Source organism: Lepisma saccharinum, chromosome 8, assembly GCF_977018435.1.
Source record: "Lepisma saccharinum chromosome 8, izLepSacc3.1, whole genome shotgun sequence".
In the NCBI taxonomy this organism is placed as follows: Eukaryota; Metazoa; Arthropoda; class Insecta; order Zygentoma; family Lepismatidae; genus Lepisma; species Lepisma saccharinum.
Genome location: NC_139236.1, coordinates 72,379,098 through 72,400,754, shown reverse-complemented (window position 1 = coordinate 72,400,754; position 21,657 = coordinate 72,379,098). Strand labels below are relative to the sequence as shown.

The 21,657-nt window shown below is 38.9% G+C and overlaps 2 protein-coding genes across 9 annotated transcripts in view; one reads left to right on the top strand and one right to left on the bottom strand.

The window, feature by feature from the left end:
- DCTN1-p150 (dynactin subunit 1) overlaps positions 1-12,685 on the top strand; it is an 81,115-nt gene extending 68,430 nt beyond the window's left edge. For all 7 annotated transcript variants that reach the window (XM_083126903.1, XM_083126904.1, XM_083126908.1 and 4 more), the window contains 2 exons: positions 2,015-2,104; positions 12,167-12,685. In XM_083126903.1, coding sequence (XP_082983029.1) covers positions 2,015-2,104; positions 12,167-12,307 — 231 coding nt within the window. In that variant the 3' untranslated portion in view covers positions 12,308-12,685. The remainder of the gene's footprint in view (positions 1-2,014; positions 2,105-12,166) is intronic.
- The window catches only part of LOC145991132 (fidgetin-like protein 1), a 74,011-nt gene continuing 61,579 nt past the window's right edge, over positions 9,226-21,657 (bottom strand). The window contains exons 12-13 of one of the 2 annotated variants that reach the window (XM_083126910.1): positions 13,196-13,339; positions 9,226-9,244 (exon numbers count right to left, since the gene is read on the bottom strand). In XM_083126910.1, coding sequence (XP_082983036.1) covers positions 13,214-13,339 — 126 coding nt within the window. In that variant the 3' untranslated portion in view covers positions 9,226-9,244; positions 13,196-13,213. Of the gene's footprint in view, positions 9,245-12,640; positions 13,340-21,657 lie in introns of those variants that run through there. The other variant, XM_083126909.1, reaches the window with a different exon arrangement.

The window sequence follows — 21,657 nt, the reverse complement described above, 5'->3', positions numbered from 1 at the left end:
TCCAATATTAACAGCAGAATTAATCAATTTTCCAGGAATTGCATAACTCTCAGGATAATTCAGACCTCAGAAGGTGTCGCGTCGGTGAATAAACCCTAAATTTCGTGTTTAAGAGTTAATTTCGCTTTTTGCAGTTCATTTCGCATTATTTCGTGACAAAACATGGTCACAAAATGCATCTCACACCTTTCAAAAACATGAAAAATTAACACTACAATGTGTTTTTTCAAATTTCGTTTTTTCGTCAAAAACGAAATATGCATGCCCCCTATTAATTAATTAGCATAAATACCTAACCAAATAACAACTTATTGTTGGAGAAGCTTCAATATATCAGCCTTTGCAATGATACAAAATTTCAGCACAATCGTAACAAAGTTCCAATAAATATATCATGTCAAACTTTAAAGGGCTCTCCGGGGTGTAAGGGGTGGTCCTTCTACGTAGTACACCCAAATGTCAACCTCACTTCCACTTTAGTACACCCTGGACTGAAGACTAACGAGGCTCTGGCGACTGGCCCCTGGCCAGTATAATTTTGTTTATATTGTCCTGTTCTTTTGTCCTTATGTGTGCTGAGTGCCCCTTTGCAGCCTCAGCTTTTAACGAAAGTCAGAACATTTTAATATTTTATGATTTGTAATCATGGAAACTCCCATTGACTTCAATGTGATCGTTACAACCCAGAAGTGGTGTCCATAGAGAACCTTCTCTCGATGCCCCAGGAAGTTATTAATAAAAAATTTCTAAATGCAACTGCTGCAGATTTCCAAGGCATAGTGGTAACATTGTCGCCTTGCAATGAAGAGGCCATAGGTTTTGATATCCGTTGAGGCACATAGTGGTTCGAATTTCACTTTAAACTGTAGGCCAAGTCCCAATTAGTCTATCTGTGCATAAAGTGTGCTCAAAAAAGTTGAACTCAAACCTCAGGCAGGTTCACAGTGGTCTTCTCTCCTTGATGAACAGCCTCTGTAGTTTGCCTCCCCTGTTCTGTCAATGGGGCAAATAAGCGATGTGATTGCACTTGCAGGGTTGCCTTTCCTACCCGTTACAGCAGGCACTGGAAACAGCCAATCAGAGAGAGGTATCCTTGCAATCTGCCCACACTCATACGCTGTTGGAATAATGCCAGCCCTGTTTTAATAACTGAATAATTTTGTAGCTAGGATTCCATCCCAAAACAGCCTGCATTTTTGTTTGGTATGCTACATCTAACCCTTTTAATTGCCTGGGAAGTACAGTGTTTAACAAAGGAGAATGCCTTATTCAGTCAGTTCGCTCCACATTTTTCCAATTTCGTCATGCAAGCTGGAAGATAGCGGAAATTTGCACAGATGTTGACAACCCTTGCTGTTGCTTTGCTTCTTTTGCCGCTCGGATTTGTTCAAGGGTCTCAAGCCTTTGTGGTAGAAATTAAGGGTCATTCTTAATAAAAGTTATTTTTAAGCCAAGCAAATGATTTAAAAGGCATTTTTCAAGCCAAAATAGGACTTTTAGGCATTTATAGAAATTTATAGTTCATTTAGACATTTTTAGGACCCATAGAATTTCAGTAGTGGGGTGCTGTGTACATGAAACTCAAAGATCTCAAAAAAAAAAAGTTCCCTAGTGATAAGTGAATTATATTCCACAATAATGCCTTGTGTGATGTTAAGGACAAGAGTGCAATCTGTGCAGCCTGATATCGAATAGCACATGGCTGCTTATGCTTTTTTTTCCTTCTTTAGTAATCCAGATGCATGTTTCCAACAGAACTACACAAAACACAAACTGAAACTCTAGATTGTAATTGATGCAACAATCAGCTTACTACTGCAATATGCACTTAAGCAAAACTATACCTCATTTTACTTGAAATGTTTTAAATTAACACTTTAAATTTGATTAAGATCATCTTGCTGATGACCAAACATTAAACAGAGAAGAAAGTGCTTTGACTTTTCTTGTTTTCACCTAAGGATTAATTTGATTTGATTGTTTGTTACATAATGCTTTCTTGTTTTTTTGGCAGAGTTCTGTACTGGAACAATTGGTCTCTCGAAAGCCAGGTGGTTACGTAGAATCAAGCCTCTCTCTGTTCCCATCTCGACAGATGACAAAGGTAAGGCTCATGTCTATGGATGTATTTTTTTTTATTTGTAAGCAATCTTGATAAGCACTGCACAGAAAATGAAACCCATTGATTTCAACATTTCACATACTTCATGTTTGCACCAGGTACAGATAGAATCACATTAGAAAGTGACACAAAACCATTCCTTTTGAACTGGTCCTAATATCCCAGGGAATGCCTGAATTGGACATCTGAAGTGATTTGTTCAATCCATGAGGATGGGGAAAAGTGAAATTAAAGTGTTTCAATATCTGAGAGGTGATTATCAAGATTATGATTTTATAATTGAAGGGCCTGGGAGTAAAACATACTAAGTGACATTTTGGTCATTATTAAATGACCATCCTTCAACTTTAGCATGTAATTGTCATGTCATGCAATTTGTACTGGCCTTAGTAAAGGCTTCTGAAATTGATAAAAACATGAAACAATTTAACTGCAGTATAGCTTAGCTAATAACCTTTGTGTTTCTACACAGGTTAATGATGCTTAAGAACCATTATTTTGAAATAATGAACAAAGTGAGATAGTTATTTTTTGATTGGCTTGATTTTTTTATATGTTGAAGTAGGTCATGAGAAATGAATATTGTGCAATTTTGAGACCTTTAAAAAGTTTCCCCTCCACTGTAGAAAATGTCAAAGTTCAAGGTCAGACCCTCCATTTTTTCATGAAAAAGTAAAACATGGGTAAGATCCGAGTGTTACATCTTTGGAAAGCAACAATACTCCGAACTTCTGTTTTTCATATATCATCACTGTAACCATCCTTGCTTATAAACATTCACTTGTTTTGGTGGGGCATTGTTGCTTTTCATTGTTAGGTGCCAACAAAGAAGTGCCAAAATGCAGTTTTTGCCTGTTTTTAGCCCTTAAGCATGATAAGCAACAGTACCCCAAATATTTGTTTACTGGGCATTAAAGTCCACTATTTGGACAAGCTAACTGACATGGCACTTTACTTAGATATTGATGCTGTTAGCAGATACCCTTTAAATACTAAAAAATTGCAAAATCCGCAACTTTAGAATTAGGCAAGAAATAAATGAAGTATGCCATCTTGTAGCTGAATATATGTATGTACTAACACATGGCAATTGAAAAAAACATTGGAGCCTCACCCCATTGTGAATTATCACACTTCCTCCCCTTTCAGAAAGTGGAACTGCCCTTTCTCCTCCCTTCCTTTGTTCCAAATGGAACAGTCCATGTCCTGACAAATCGTGGGATAGTTTGTTTTTCTTTGTCACCTCCTTGTAATCAAGGGGTCCTGGGTTTGATGCAAGGTAGAGGTGCAAGTAGTTCGGATTCCACTTTAAACTGCAAGTCCCCTATCCCGATTAGCCTTCCTGTGCTTAAAGTGGGCTTAAAACCAAAGCTCTACCAAACTATATATACAGTGGTGTACCAAGGATTTTCGAAAGTGTGTGTTGGGGAGGGATACCTATACAGGAAAACCTCGTTAATACGATATTGGTTAATACGAAGTACCCTTTAATCCGAAGTTCTTCCCATTCCCCAGCCGATTAGATAGGATTTATAATGTATTTCAGTACGGATAAATCGAAATACGGATAATTTTTAATACGAAGTTGTTTACAAGACCCTTCCGCAAAACTGATTTCGCTTAATTCGAAGTAGACTCCTGCGTAAGTCGACAAGAGAAGATCGAGTGTGGAGAGAGCTTGAACGTTATTTTAACTTGACCTTGACATGTTTCTTTGTCCTAAGAGCTGCTGACAACTCGAGGGAAGCAGCCCGAAATGCCTGCTGGACATTGACATTCTTTGTCAATGTGCATGGCAGGTCAAGCTCTTTCCCTGCTGAATGCGCCACCTTGGAAATATTCACCAGTGCTAGATGAGAAATGCGAGATAAGATCGCACGAATGTTCCAAAATACAAGGCGCGTGGTGCCTGGAAGTCTCACCTATCTGTCTAGCTCTGAGCTCGAGATACAGCAATTTCCCGTGAGCGAGCAACTTTTGGCCTGGTAGCCGACAACTTCCGGTAACCACTTTCATTAAAAGCGTGTTCTTTGTGCCCTGTAGAACTTCATAAAAAAAAAGGAAAACTGTTACAGATAATCAAAGCCGCATAGGTCAACCCGCTTAATCGTTGTCATCTAGGTTTCCCGCAATAGTTGACGTCGATCTTACGTATGTTGCAACTCCACTTTCCCGCTTCATACGTTTCCCAACTGTGCTGGTCATAAAATTTGCCAAAACAGTGTTTTGTTGTCAGTGACTTCTCCCCTTTTTTTATCAGCAAACGGGGGGGACTCCCTTGCTACCGTTGCTAATTGTTTCGGCCATGATTTTCTTGCTCGTGTGCGCACACCGACTCCTTTCCTTTGGCGTCTAAAGAAAAGGAAACAGTTCTGAATACCTTCTTCAAAAGGAACAAAAGCAGCATGAAAAGTAAAATAAAAGTGACCCCCTTCCTTCTCCTACAACAGCTCATTATCCGCTGCCACTGGTGTGCATGGTAATGCGATAATTGCAGAATTCAGGTCCCTCTTTCTTGTTTGAGTGCAGCTGTCTGGATAGGAAATATTGTCTGTTGCATGATAAAAGGTAATGCAAGGATCATTTTTTTTTTTTCACACTGCTGATAAAAGTTCGGTCTTCGACAACTTCGTTATCTTTAAAATGCCGATGATTTCCCTTCTGCCACCTGCTGCTCTAACTTCCAGCCGGTCTCATTGTGTTTACGCTGCAGCTGGCGCCAGTGTTTAGTCTAGCGTCTGGAAAGCTCTCGCTTGCCAATAACTGCAATGACTCATCCAGTGCGAAGGAATAAGCGTTATTGTTTTGAATCTCGCAAAGCAATATAATCCCCGCTTTTCTTCAGAACCATTAGCGTGCCGCTGTTAAAAAAAAAATGCAATGCTCAATGTAGGAATACGAGAGGAAAATTTTTGGCGGAGCGAGTGTTTGACCTCCAGAATACTCCTGAAACCTACAATAAATTGTCGATTAATCTGAAAATATGCAAGTTTCGCAAAGCTTGTTTTTAGCTCATTTTATGCTGAAGAGCTAAGCGGGACTAAATATACAGTTTAAAGTGAGATCCAAACCAGAGTGATTATCGAGTGCGGCACTGTTTAATGTGTCCTAAGATACACGTGCAAACAGATCGCAAGTTGTGTGTTTACTTTTTCAGATTGGATTACAATGCAAGTTGAGGAAGAGTTTGAACTGATCCCTGCAAAGGGGGAGGCGAATATGAAGTTAACGGAAGCAAAGAATTCGTGATTTTTTTAACGATGTGTTTTAGACAGCCGAACCAGAACGAAATTTACAGCCCCGATTTTGTTCTTTTGTTTTGTTTTGTGCCAGGGAAAGGTTGTGTTCTCTCCCAAGAGAATCTTCTCTTACCAGTTAATCCTGTAACGGACAATGTTCTAGTGAATCGACATAAAATCCAATATTCATTCTGTCCGATTATCTCCCGTCTCTTGCTCGCGCCAGTGTGACTACTGTCAAGATTCTTCAGAGTTTCACTTCTTGCAATAAACGAGATTGTTTTCCTTTCCGTAGGTCTCCGTGCAAACGGGTTTCTTATGTACTAAAATTGTAAGAATTTTGTGGAAGAGCAACGACTTTGCACAATTAAAAGAAAATACCGTTTTTTAAAACACTTTTTGCCACAACATGCATCCTGTGCATAACCGGTTGTATAACTAGGCAGGATAAATGGTGTTAACCGTCTCCTTGGAATCTTTGTGTTCGCGTTAAGTTCCGTGTTCTCATTTTGTGTAACATTTTTTACACTTTTTCTTTAAAACGTACAATATTATTATATAGTACATATAAAGTTTATTTTCTGAGCTACCACCAAGTATAAAACATCCTTTGTGGGGATGAAAACAGGCGCCATCTTGAAAAGTTTGGATAACTCGAAGTCGTTTAATACGAAGTTGACATTTTTTGGTCCCTTGAACTTCGTATTAACGAGGTTTTCCTGTACATTATTTTACTAGCCAGCCATCATCTTTTCCTGCCTTTGACATTATTTTTACTGGGCCAAAGGGGTTGTTATGGACCCCCCTCCTGGCCACGCCACTGTCCAAACACACACATATACAAAAATGGCATAGGAAACAGTAAACACTTACCACAATTGAAGATGCTCAACCTTGAAATATAAGACTTTTCTTCTTTTGCGATAAGTGTTTACTGTCTCTTACGCCATTTTTGTTTATCCACCCTTATATCTGCTCATTTACCTGTGTTCTATCACTTTTCTCTGGCAACATTGTACAGACGCTAGCATTAGTATTTTGTGCCTCTACGCTTTTGTTTACTTCGTGCTTTTTACCTAACGTTACAATCAGTGGTGCAGGAACGTTTTTCATTTGGGGGGTACAAAATTCTGCCTCCTATATATCTCCCATATATATATATATATATATATATATATATATATATATATATATATATATATATATATATATATATAATGAAGGAGACAGTAAACACTTACCACACGAATAGAAATAATTCAATATTTCGCGATCTGAGTCGCATTTTCAAGAAGGTAGATAAAAGATCGACGACACTGTGAGTAGAGGCACAGAATACTGACCGTAGCGTCTCTACGGTCAGTGTTGCCAGAAACAGTTGAAAGGAAACACGAAATACTTTAGCCAGTGTTTACTGTAAGGTGGGTGGGTAGTTTCGGGGAGGAGAGGAAAGAGTTACTGGTTGGCTAGGTTGAGTCCGGGGGGTATAGTGGCGTGCATGCCTGCTATATAGGCCCTTTCCCATCGCCTGCGGAAAGATGTGTCAGAGCGGGGGGTAAAAGGTGGATGATGGCAACACGGAAGCAGTTATTGAAGGTGGTGTTTTGGGTGGAGGAACGGTGATTATTTATCCTTAGATTCAAGGGGGTGGAGGTTTCGTCTAGGTAGAAGTTGCCACAGATTTGACAGATGAGGGTGTAAATTAGATTGGATGAGTGGCAGGTGCCCTTAGGGTGAAGGGTGAACTCACCTCCCCCACCCTCCTGATCCCTACAGCTCATCCAATCTAATTTACACCCTCACTCACTCTCTCTCTCTCTCCCTCCTCCTCCTCCTACTACTACTACTACACCACCACCACCACCACCACCACCCTGTTTAAATGTCTAGCAAAAAATTCATTTCACCTAGGAATGATATCTTGATGCGATGAGTCTAGAATTGTCACAGCCTCATCTAGTCTAATGTGTGGTGAGGCCCTTCTCTTTCTTGTTTTTGTGTTTATTTTTCTTTCGGTTTCCACTCTGAAGGTATTAAAAACACATTCTTGATCCATTTCATGCTCAGATAGCCTAGGGACTCTATTTTATAAAAAATATCTTTATACAGTATATAGGTTTAAGTATAGTTTTCCGAACACCCTCTTGCAAAGTTATGAAAAATATGGATGAGGTACAGTAGTAGCACATTGTAACCCTCCAAGTTGGTCTGTCGTGTCTCGTCTTGTTCGGGTAAGTATTTCATTTCGGGAAAATTCCATTTTAAATATTCAAAAGAAAATGGGGGCAGTCATACACTCTTCAGATGAAGATTTGTATCTTATCTTCAAATCGACGCGACCACATCTTTAGAAAAGTGTACCCCCCTTACGCAAAGGAGCATTCGTCTGCAGCGTGATTTTCTGAGAGCAAATCTGATTCCATCATTCCACGCACATTTTAAATAATTTTCATCTCCTTAAATATGTTTTCAAGAACATAGGTCAATGAACTAACTAGTAGGAAGCACAATGTAGTAGAGTCTGTTTACAATGGTTTGAATTTCTGTGGTAAGGAAGATAATGCTTATAACAGTTATAAAAAGTATTCACTTTTTTATTGGGAGAATTTAAATAGGTTCCTTTAACAGTAGCACCTTGCGTCTGCTGTCAAATTATCAAAGGGGGGTACAACTCGATTTACGGATTTAGGGAGGTACAGTACCCCCCTTCAAAAATTTGAGGGGGTACACCTGTATCCCCCCCCTGTTCCTGCGCCACTGGTTACAATGAGGCTCAACCTCGAAATATAAGACTTTTCGTCAATTGTGGTGTTTACTGTCTCCTACACCATTTTCGTTTATCCACCCTTCTGGCACTCTTTCTCATCTATCCCTTATACATATAAAGGGTCTTTCATTAAGAGTGATACTTTTTAAAATTTGAAAAAAAAAAATAAACCACTCAACGTATCAAAGTAAATTGTGCTTTATTTTGAAGCTTAGACATTGCAGTTATGTTCTGAACAAAATATCGTTCAAATGTCCACCACGGCTTTGAACACACTGACACATATGATGGCTCCAATTGTTAATCACTCTGTCCAACATTAGTGGCGTTATGTCTGCGATAGCCTGACGAATGTTCGCCTCCAAATGTTCCAAAGTTCGTGGCTTGTCAGCATAGACCTGGGCTTTGATGTAGCCCCCAAAAAAAAAGTCCATGGGTGTTAAATCACACATCCACGTCTTGAGATGATCCGGTCGCCAAACTTCTCCCTCAGCAAATCGAGCGTAGCATCAGCTGTGTGGCACGTAGCGCAATCCTGCTGGAACCACATGTTTTCAATATCTATGGTCTCAAGTTCTGGCCACAGAAATTCGCGTAACATGGATCTGTAGAGGTTGCCATTGACGGTAGTGGTTCTTTCATCATCTCGAGAGAAATAAGGTCCAATGATGCCGCCACGCCATAAACCGCACCACATGGACCACTTGTGGGTTCTTCTCGCTCCAATAACGACAGTCTTGCTTATTGACGAATCCACTAAAACAACAATGCGCCTCGTCTGAGATGATGATTTTTCCACTGAAATCAGGATCAGTGGAGCTATTGTGTGCGTCAGTGTGTTCAAAGCCGTGGTGGACATTTGAACGATATTTTGTTCAGAACATAACTGCAATGTCTAAGCTTCAAAATAAAGCACAATTTACTTTGATACGTTGAGTGGTTTATTATTTTTTTTTCAATTTTAAAAAGTATCACTCTTAATGAAAGACCCTATATATGCGAAATAATTTTTTCACTGTCTGGCGAGTGTTTCCTTTCTCCTTCTTTGCTTTTCATTTAGCCCTTTTGGCCCTCCTTGCTAACCACTCCACCACGGAGGTCCGATCCTAGGCCTACCTGAATTGAAATTGGTTCATTTTTGGAATCATCTCACACACGGTATAGTGCTACAAGTACTGACTTTTACAAGAAAGTTCTGTTTTCCTTGGTAAAATAATACGGAATCTTTTGCAAACAACATACTCTTGGAAGCGATATATATATATATAAATTTAATTAATGTGTGTTATAATGTAATCATATTTTATGTTGTGTAGATAAAAATGCACTGGGAAAAAAACTTGTTTCTTTCCGTCGTATGTACGCAAAATGAAAAGTGCTGGAATAGCGGCAGGATGGAAGAGCCATTGTGATAATATTGACGAAAAACAAAGGCAGTGTTTTAGTGGTTACCATCGCTGTCTGGTATTGTTCACAGGAATGATTTAATGTCGGAAGAGTTGGTGAGGAAAGTGGTGTAGTTAGTCGCCAATCTTTCCAAGTAAAACTCAAGATGTAAGTTAAAATTGGCTTCGCATGCGGAGAAGAGAGTCCTTCTTCGGTAGGAGTATTATGCATTCTTAAGCGCTTGAAATGATGCGAGCAAGTTGAAATTATGGGTATTGACATTGCAATCAATAGGATGAAGCTTTCTGTAATACACCTACAGTGCTGTTATACACAGTTAAACATGTACGAATCGTTTCAGTAAAATATTACCAGTGCAAACTTAATGTTCCGGCTTGAGACGATGTAATAACACGAATCAACTACAAGGTTGTAATTCACTGTTAAGATGTATGAATCATTTCAGTGAAATATTGTAAAGAAGTTCCTGATGTAAATATACCATTGCAAAGTTAATGTTTTGCTTGCCACGTTATAATAACGCAAGGTCAGTAAAATATTTGTTGAAATCGGTACAGTATACAGATGAATACATTGCACATTATTTGGGCATATAGTATAGTGCATTAAAGAAATGTAGTATTTACATATACCAGGTGTATAAGCTTAAATCTGCTGTTTTGTAGTCAGAAAAACACATGGTTTGTTCATAGAAAGCAACAAGAAATTTATTCAAAGTACTTGCCCTCGCGAGCTACACATTTTGCCCATCTCTCGGGCAATTTGTGGATACCACGCCAAAAAAAGTCCTTCTCTTTCGAGACAAACCACTCATCAAGCCATTTTCGGACGTCTGCATACGAATCGAAGTGCTGCTCAGCGAGGGCGTGGCCCATCGACGAAAACAGATGGTAGTCGGAAGGGGCCAGGTCTGGTGAATAGGCGGGATGGGGTAGCACCTCCCAGTTGCGTGTCTCCAAGTAGTTTTGGACCAGTCTTGACTTGTGTGATGGGGCGTTGTCGTGGAGGAAAATCAGCTTGTCATGTCTTTCTTGATAATCCGGTCTTTTGTCACACAGAGCACGGTGCAATTTGATCAGTTGTTGGTGGTAGCGGTGGGCAGTGACAGTTTCACCAGGTTTCAACAGCTCAAAGTAGACGATGCCCTGTTGATCCCACCAAACACACAGCATCGTCTTCCGGCCGAAGCGATTTGGTCTCGAGGAAGATGTTGATGGTTGGCCGGGATCAACCCACGATTTCTTGCGTTTAGGATTCTCGAAATATATCCACTTTTCATCACCAGTCACAATCCGATGCAGGAAAGACTTCTTTTTTTTGTCTGGCAAGCAAGATTTCGCATGTGTTTTGGCGTCTCTCCAGCTGCCGATCGGTCAATTCATGCGGCACCCATTTTCCGATCTTTTGAACCTTTCCCATGGCACGTAGACGCATGGAAATGGCTGCTTGAGTAACACCCAATTGCTCGGCAAGCATCTTTTGCGTTTGGGTATCGTCCTCGTCCAAAAGAGCCTGCAATTGATGGTCCTCAACCTTCCTGGGCCGATTTTCACGCTTCTTGTCGCTCAGGTCAAAATTGCCGTCTTTGAACCGACGAAACCAATCCCTGCACGTTGTTTCCGATACAGCACTGTCACCATAGGCCTCCACAAGCATTTGATGCGATTCAGCAGCCGATTTCTTCAAATGGAAGCAGAAAAGCAGAGCTTCCCGCATATGCTCTTTTTCTGGCACAAAACTAGACATGCTTACCACAGGAACACTGTCTGTTGTTGTCTGCACCTGCTAACGATGTGCACTGATTTGTGTTGGCAGATGTCCAACTCATAAAAACACCAGGTATGGCGTGCTCATGGTAGCTTCATACGCTCACTAACGCCATCTATGAGCAAACAGCAGATTTAAGCTTATACACCTGGTAAGCGGTGAAAATGCTCTAGGTTAGGTACAAACCTATTCTTTATTTATTCAAATTTATCCACTCGTGTGGAATTTGTTTTCTTTCTTGCAAGCATGAGAATCACGTTGGTGCAATTCCAGGTAATAGTGTTATGTTACTTGTACTGATGCATAAGTTGCCTTTCAGATGGGGGATTCTCCTCAAGCTTGCGGGAATTTGAATTAATTGCACAAGTGCAGGGTGATCAAAAAAAGTCAACCACAAGGCTGTTTCTTCTTACCTGTTGGGGTCAATTTTTTTTTTCCTTCAGGCTTTTATGTAGTGATTTCACCAGAGCAATTCGCAATGTTGCGTGACCATGCGTTGCTTGATGGGTGGGTCCAGAGTACTGTGGTCCAAAATGTTTGAGTTTTGGGGATTGGGACATTGTAAAGTAAGTGTATGAGGACACATAGGGACGGGGAAGCCTTGTTAGTCTAGTCTCGTCATAATAGTTTTTAATTAATTGATTATGTTTTTACATTTTATCATGCTTTAGCCCAAATCTAAATAGTTGCTAATTTATATTGGATTGCATCAATATTGGTTCATAACCATCCTTGCATAAAGTACTGAGTGAACAATTTTATCTATAATTGAGCTTGATTTTGAATAAATATAGATTCATTCTTTGTAAAATAAGTCTCGATTCTAGTTGCAGAGGACTAATTACGTCATTTCTATATTGACAGGCTCTGAATGAGATGGAAGCTGAATGCATCGGCCAACTACAAATTCCAGACATTTCGAAGAAGAGCTCTGAAAGTTCTGTTGTTCCTGTTCTCCTGTCCCTGCCTTCCCTGAAGGAAGTTCACTTGAAACTCCTTAGTTAAGCAGCTTCTTTGATGAGATTTATTGGTGCTTGTGAGACTGGTAGAGAATTATGTGAAAGAATACCAAATCTGTTTGCCTCCTCTCAATCTGGGAAAGAGTTTGCTTTGCATGTTAATATGCGGTAATCTTTTATAATTTATTTACAGTAATTTATTATTTACATTTGAATGAACTTCAATATTAATTTTGCACTCTGTACGAAACTTAATGTTTGTTGGTAGCATTGAATTGTTAATCTGAAAGTTCCATTATAAACTGCTATCAGTATAACATCTCCTGTAAGCTTTTCTTCTGTGATAAAAAAAAAAAAAAAGCTACAGTTACTGTCTTTTGAATGTGACTGCACCAGTGGGTAAAAATAAACTGTTACAATAACATTGTTTGCTAACTACATTAATTATTAACCATTCAGTGCATTTCCAAATTTAATTAATAGAACTATGTAAGGCAACAATAATGCTATGTCTGCAATGAATAATTTAATTTTACTCCTGTCATGACATTTGCAAGTGCCTTTCTTAACTTAATAGTAGGAAAGGTGCTGACAGATCATACCCTTCAGACACCATGCAATGGAGAGATAATTTATTTGGTGATTCTTGAGGTAAGTGTAACTATTCTTTCAATGGAGAATTGGAGACTCCAGCATTACAGTGTGTTTCTCATAACAGAACATGAGGCAAAAAATTAAAATTGGAAGTAACTATACAAAAAATATTTTTTAGTAAAGTATTTACCATACTACAGGGCTTACACTTTTCTTACTTCCATAGAAGAAAAAGTAGTTGTTTTTTTTTTTTAAAAAAATAAATTGTTCCAACGTAACTAATGTAGTGCATTTTAATTGAGTTGCACATAAAGAATATTTCTCATACGTTTGTACATACACTTGTGCATTTATCATCCTAGGAGCCTCCTCCACATCCATACTGCTTATCCCACGTTTCATACACTGCCAGGTCACTGCTAGATACACTTGCCTTCACTCTGTTCAAAGCAGCCTTAAAATCTTGTATGGTAACTGGCCTTACCTGGATTACAAAAGTTTCAATTAACACATAATTGCTCAGTGGCAATACATAACGTAAGTGACAGTTCTCACTTTCATTATTATTTGTTCTAAAAAAAAATATTTCCAGGGTTAGTTTTCTCAGGTAAGAATACAAGGAATGATTGAAAAAATTGGAAATATTGTGTTTGAAAACAAGTGCCAGAAGTAATAATAAAAGTGAAACTACCATCTATTCTTTGTAATGCTGGCACAAAGCATACTTATTTATTCAACATTTTGGCAAAATTTTCTCACAAGTAATTAACACAATGAAATTTAATGAACATGGGGTAAGGAAGGACTGATAAAGTACAAATATAAAATGTGCCATAACAATAAAAATGACAAAATTGCAAACATTTCACAAATAATCTCCACATCATTAATTAATGATTGTGACCATAACTGATGAGGTATTGCCTTAGAAAAATTATAAAAATATCTTTTACAAAATCAGAAAACTGGAATTAATGATATTTATATTCATGAAAACAATACTAAAAATTATATGCTACATTTAACATTTATGACCACCGATTAGCTGGTGTCCATTACCCTAAATAGCATAACAAACTGCACAATAGACAACTCAAATGAGGTATAAAACATGGATAATAGGATGGTTCAAATTCAAATTAAGGTAGAACTAATCAATACATTAGTAATGGCTGGTGTCAGCGATACAGGTACTGGTTTGAATTTAATCATCAAACCAATGACTGCAATACAAGTAATTAGTTTCAAGAATCCAAATATCTGAGAAATTGTGCAAAAGGAAAATTTTTCTTTGCTGATGTATTTAGTATCAGAAAGTGTAAGTTGAAATTTTGTGCACCAATGCTGGTCAATGTGTTTCCAAAATCTGAGTGCCCCATGACACTTGAAGGATTCTAATTGTCCTGGAAATAATTCAAAATTTTACTTTGCTTTGCATCGGTAATTGTGAGATTAAACCACAACTATTTTAATTTTCTAAATATGATTCTTATGTTATTTTAAATCAAAACTCTGCAAAACAAAATGATGTGGTGTAATTGCAATGGTTCAAAATGGTATCAGCTCACCCGATATGGAAATTTGAATGTTATAGCAAATTGTAATTTATGCATAATTTCCAGAATATTGAGGACTGCATTTGCAAACTTCACAAGACTCCAGAAAATTATGTGGTGTCAGATTTAATTCAAACCAATTCTTTCTGATACCAGTGTTCAAGTATCAATTCAAATACAGTGGAGAAACTGTTACATTTTTCAACGGACCAAGGGGGGGGGGGGGGGATCAGTGGTAAAATTGAGAAAAAATTTATAACATTTTACTATGTTGGGACCATGAACACTGAATGTATAATGCATAGAGGCACATATTTTTGGTAAATAAAAAAGCAAAATTTCGGTGTTATAGCGGTGAATAATCACATCAAAAGTGCTATATAAAATGACATTTTGTTTTAAAATTGTGAATATAATCCTAAATTTGATTTAAAAACTGCACTTATTACACAAAACAAACTTACCCCTTCTAATAGCACATTTATGTAGTTAGCAGAGTATTAAGTTTATTCCTGGGTAAAGCGGTCCATTTTTGCTTCTGAAATATTCACAGCACAATTAATCAATTTTCCGTGAATTGCATAACTCACAGGATACTTCAGAAAGTGTCGCGTCGGTATATAAACGGTAAATTTCGTGTTTAAGAATATATTTCGCGTTTTGCAGTTCATTTCGCATTATTTCGTGACAAAACTGGGTAGAAAAATGGGCCCACACCTTTTAGAAACATGAGAAATGAATATTACAGCATTTTTTTTTCATACTCTTTGTTTTCGTCAAAAACGAAATTTGCATGTCTCTAATAATTTGGAAAAATGTAAAATCCGGGAACATAAAATTTGGGTTCCACTCTACTATTACAGTGAAAAATCTGATTTTCAGTGTCCCAACATAGCGCAGGGTGGCTACAGACAAGCAGCAATGAAATTCCCTGACTTTTCCAGAACAAATTTTGCATTTTTTCCCTGACAATTTTGAACTAAATCCACGTATTTGTACATGGAAAATAAACTCATACAGCTCAGGTATGGACTGTATTAAGTATCTATATTAACTTACAAGAAATTTACTTAATTTCTCTATGTTTTGTATTCATTCTGAAAAATAGTGAATTTGAAAAAAATATTACAATTCACAAGCTAGGGAGGGACTTTTATAGGGCTTTTCTCATTTGCAAACAGGCTTAATAAAATATTTCATATTTTTAAAGTTATGGTTAAATGAGATTAGAGTAAATTAGTTGTTTTAAATGAACACATTTTGTAATTTCTCATTCTAAGCCTTTCTCGTTATTAAATGTTGATATTTCGCTTTCCGCTTGCAAAGAACCATGACTGCAAACTTATTTTCAAAGCATTAATGCTTGTATCCTACGTCTATTTTCTATAGAAAGCAAACAAACAACTTAGTCCCATGCACACATGATTGAGATATTGTTATGGTGAATTCGCAGTTTCTTTGATGTGAACATGGCAACACATAGTGTTCCTACGTCTGTTTTGCACTCAACACCCTAACATATCTTAAACCTGCTTCTCGGGACTAAACGTTCTGAAAGTGAAGCAATGGAATTGTACAAAGCAAAGTGTTATATTACCTTACATTATGAATGAGACTTCTGTTTCAGTACAAAAATTTAAAGTATATCCAAGTACCATGAAACTGACAACATGCTGTTACCTATATTGCCAGCAAAAAGTGTGTGTGTATATACAACCGATAAAAATTATTTTTGAATCTTTAGAATTCAGGTTTTTTAGATTTTTATGTTTATACATTGTACCTATGAAGAGGACAAAAACTGCCAAATTTCAGATTTTTCGGCTCTTAGTTTTTGAGTTATTGACTTTCAAAAAGCAAAAATCCCAAAATTTGAAGACATTTTGAAATCTTTAAACAGCTGTAGATCTTCTGCTTTTAATGAGCTTTAATATCGTACCATGCCCTGTTCGATTAAGAAATATTGACCCTGGCAGACCTTGTCAGCTCCTGCTCAGAAATGTGTAGAATAAGCTTTCTACAGGAAATGGTAAGAACACTGGCCTTTGGCAAGAGGTGACGAGAGGCCAAGCGAGGGTTTAAATAGGTGCGCATGAGAGCGACACGAGGTCTTTTAATCTGGAATCATCTGAGAAGCAGGAGCTACTGGTCTTATTTCTAAACCGAACAGGGTAAGCTAGTCTACACCCATTCTGCCATTTGCATTGCTCACTTCAGTCTAGAAACGAATCATGAGTCTATTTTAATGAATAGTTAGATATTTGTACCTGCCCGTTCAGGGCTGTCTCTACCATCAACTAGTACTAATAGTACATCCCTATTTAAGATCCCCGCGTTCAGAGGAACGCTACGTGGTTTGAGATGCGTGGTTTTTCATCCATTTTTACGGAAATGTGATGAAAAATTAGAGCAACGTGGTTCTTTTGGAAATGAAAAGCGTCATGCCTTGTTTTCCTAAACAGACATGAAAATTGAAAGGGTAGGCTGCGGAATTTTTTTCATTTATTTCACTCTGAAATAAATGAAAATTGAAATGCATTAATATCATGTTAGACTTGTTTCTTCGCGGAATTTTTTCCTAATGGGGGGTTAATTTTTTTTAAATAAGGTACGTCACCATTGTTAGTAATGCCTTATGTCATTTACTGAGTTGGAGGACGAGCTTGATACCACATTGGATAAGCTCATCATTCTTGCCAATAATGCTGTTGGTCCGTCTTTTGATGTGGAGGGCCTACCTTGTGCCTCATCCACCCCAATCAGAAGTCCTCCATTAACTAGAAGCCGCGCACGCGCGCAGGCTCACTTTCAAATTGATAATCATCCCACAGTTCTTGTGGACCCACCCACCATGGCTCAACTACCTTTTGTTCATCCCTTCTTGTTCGAGAGCATTCAGTTTCAGGGTGCCTCGGGGGAGGATGTTTCTAAATTCATAGACCGTTTCGAAAGTGCGGCGATTCTGAACAATTGGGACGAGACGAAAAAACGGCAATTATTCCCAGCGTTGTTATGTGGGCCAGCCCTCCTCTGGTTTAATGCAATTAGCCAGCAACCAGGCGTCAATTTAGTCAGCTATGAGGACGTCAAGAAAAAACTTATTGAAGAATCCACAGGCTCCCTTGATCAGCTGCAGATCGAGGTGCAGATCAGATATCGGTTCCACAGGGACGATGAACCGGTATCATCTTATGTTAGGGACAAGCAGACCCTCTTGTTTAAGATGGACCCTAACATGGCTGTAAATAAGCAGCTTAAATACATAAACGCAGGTCTTCAACCGGAATTTATCAGGGAGATATACAAAAAACAATATAATTCAGTTCCGGAGCTTTTGAAAGACCTCAAGGAATATGAAAAAGCAAAGTTCCTTATGCGCCGTAGAACGGTGCAAGAGCTCTTGCATTCGGCTCAAAAGGAAACTCTTTTTCCGTCTCCTGCTGAGTTGCGCATTCCTCACCAGAACCCCGTAGTTAGCACTACGGCGGTTGCTCCGGAATCAGCACCTCGGGCTAATCAAGACATGACTAATCAGCTGCAAGCCTTGCAAGCTGAATTGGACCTTGTCAAAAGACAACAAACGTCTTTCCCAACTTCAGAACCGTCCGCTGTAGAAGCTTTGGCTAAGCAGGTTAGCAACCTAGCGTTAAAAGTCGAGGAAGTTATACAGTCAAATGATCACGAAAATTTTCAAACTGTAGGCCAAAATTATCAAAGGGGTAATTTTAATCACAATCGTGGTTCAAACAACAGACGAGGCTTTCAGGGCAGGGGAAGTAGAGGCTACCGTTCAAACAACGGCCGGTGTCAGAATCGTTCCAATTTTCAGCGTGGCCGGGGGCGAGGTTCGCCAGCCCCCCCGCGGTCGTCCCGATCAAGGTGACCGGCGTGGCCCACAACTTTGTTATAAATGTGGTTTTCCTAATCACCACCAAGAATTTTGTCTTCAAAATCCAGAAGATTTAAATGCCAATTAACCGCAAGTAATGGAGACATACCTGCGGGCAGTAAAAAGATTTTAGTCTCTACTTTCCCGTCTGAAGATCTCATTTATGTACATGCCAATGTAAATGGGGAACGTCAAAGGTTTATTGTCGATTGTGGGAGCCAAATAAGTGTAACAAGTGATAAGGGTATTCCTGCCCATGCTAGGAGGTTTAAAATCAACACTCTAGTTAAGGGTGTCACGAATAATTGTTTAACAATTAAAGAAATTGTACTTTTAGATTTTTCTCTAAATGGCTTTACATTTAGGCACCCCTTCAGGGTGATACAAGATTTTGGTCATAATACCATCCTTGGTAATGATTTTCTCAAAGCCCAAAATGCAACTTTAGATTTTGAAAGCAATAAATTGGCTTTGAGCAGATTTGGCACTCCCCCACGCAACCGCATTCGGTTTGATTCGAAGAAAGCTTTTGATGTTTCCGTTAAATTGGCAGGTTTGCTGGTACATACTGTTGAACCTGAATATGTGGCTTCTAAACGAATTGTTGTGAAACCAAGATCACATTTGTGCATCCCTTTAAAATTAGTCAATACAGCAAATCAAAATTTAACTTTACTTGAGCCGGATGCAAATTTTCAGGCTAAATCTGGCATAATGGTACCAAGGTCGATACTCAACCCTGCCACACAACTTGTTTGGGTATCCAACCCTTTGAATTATAGAATTGTAATTCGCAAAGGTACTCGAATCGGTGGCGCAGAATCTTGTGAGTTGGCAACGGTGGATCAGGAAAATAGTTCTGTAACAGTTAATTTAACAAAGGAAGAATCAGAAAACGACGATATCCCACAAGTGGATATATCCAAATTTGACATTAATCCTCAATTGGAGGAACATGAGAAAAATCAACTTTTAGAGCTTTTGTTAAAATACAAAAATGTTTTCAGTTGGTCCGAAAATGACATGGGCCTTGCCACCAATTACAAACACAGGATAAAGCTTTCTGATCTTACTCCGTTCCATAAGCAGCAATATCCGATCCCGGTACATTTGCGAACAGAGATAAAGAAACAAATTGAGACTGAAAAAACAGGGAATAATCCGGGATAGTACAAGTCCTTATAACTCACCAGTTATTCTTGTGAAAAAGCGTGACGGAAGTTACCGTTTTATTCAAGACGGTCGCTTTTTGAATAAACGCTCTGTGTTCGATGCGATGGCCATGCCTTCCATTCAGTCTATCTTGCACGATATGGGGGGAAAGCAGTACTATTCTAGTGCCGATTTACGTTCAGGATTTTTTCAAATACCACTCACAGAAGACAGTAAACAGTACACAGCCTTCTCTATTCCCAACCTAGGTCATTTTGAATTTAATGTTTTAAGTCAAGGTCATATTACCTCGCCAGCAGCGATGAATCGAACACTTCAATTGGCTTGTAGCGGCATGCAAAGTGATAACTTCGCCTTCTATATGGATGATTTATTTACCTGGGTCCATACCTTTAATGAAATGTTGACAACACTGGAAAAATTGTTTCAGTGTCTACAAAATGCTGGCTTGAAAATTTCTCCACACAAATGTAAATTTGGTTATTTTGAGATACTCGCCCTTGGACATTTGGTGGGTCGTTATGGCCTACGCTTGAGTGACCGTATTATTTCTTCCATTAAGACTTACCGCACCCCGTCCACCACAAAACAGGTTAAACGATTTTTAGGTTTATGTTCATATGTCCGTAGATACGTCCCATCCTTTTCAGAGAAGGCCCAACCTCTCCAGTCCCTTTAGGGCAAAGGCAAAAAATTTGTATGGGGGAGGACCAAGAAACAGCTTTTACAAACTTAAAACACGCTTTAATAACTGCCCCAGTTTTGCTACCCTATGACCCTTCTAAAGAAACACGCGTCTACTGTGATGCAAGTCTGAAAGGCCTTGGTGCTATTTTAACACAGCCAAATGCAAATAATGATTTCCTTCCTGTAGCATATGCAAGTCGAACACTCAAAAAAGGGGAAGAAAAATTGTCCCATCATGGAACTAGAACTATCAGCGGTTCTGTATGCCCTCAAAACCTTTAGGTTTTATTTAATTGGGAAACATTTCGAAATTGTAACAGACAATAAAGCAGTCAGTTATTTGCGTACCACCCGTAATTTGAGTTCGAAGCTCTCGCGGTGGAGTGCAGAGCTTGATTCATACGATTTCACGGTCGTTCATTGTAAATCTACACAAAATATTTCCGATGCTATTAGCAGGGAATCAACCAACCCCCCGGACGACGAATTGCCAGAATTGGGCGAACCTCGTATATTTCTCCTCCAGGATGAATCAATAGATGTGGGAAAACACCAGCGCGACGACTCATTTTTTTCAGAAATCATAAAAGTTTTGGAGGGGGCAGATGACGCCCAATCCCCCTTCGAAAGACAGGCTTTTTATTATGTGCTGGAAAATGGTCTTTTATACAGGAACCATAAGATGGGTGGGGAAGTAAGAAATTACTTTGTATACCTAAGTCCTTACGTCATACTGTAGTTGAACAATTACGAGGGGCGATCAGGTTGCTCCGACCGTAACATAGAAGGAATGACGTTATGATTGATTTTTTATTTTGTTATTGTTTAGTGATCCTTAGTATGCTTCCATTCTGAATTGCAAGTCTGAGTAGCGTACAGTTTTCTTTTTACAGGGGTATAACCGAGTGAAGTTGTGTCAATGTGCCAGAATGGAGAAAACTGAGGTGAGAGCGGTGATCAAATATTTTGGGAAGAAGAAGTGGACGGTATCCAAAATTCATGAGGACTTGGTGGATACACTAGGGGACACTGAGATGGTGTCGTGAGTTTAATTGTGGGAGAGAGTCGTGTGAGGATGAACATGCATGTGGAGCACCAAAAAATGTCATGACGACCGAAAACATTAACAACGTCCACGATATCGTGCTGAAGGATCGTCGAGTCACTATCCGTCTTGTTGCTGAGATGTGTGGCCAGTCATATGGCACTGTGCAAAACATAATTACCCAGGAATTGCAAATGAAAAAAAATGCTGCAAGATGGGTCGCTCGAAACCTCACCCCAGATCAGAAGCGTACCCGAGTGCTCATCAGTCAAGAACTTCTCGACAAGTTTCGTGCTCATATAGACGATTTCCTTGCCCGATTTGTAACTATGGTTGAAACATGGGTCCATCACTTCAACCCAGAAACAAAATCACAAAGCATGTAGTGGAAACACCCACATTCTCCACCAACGAAGAAGTTCAAGGTGCAAACGTCAGCCAAGAAGGTGATG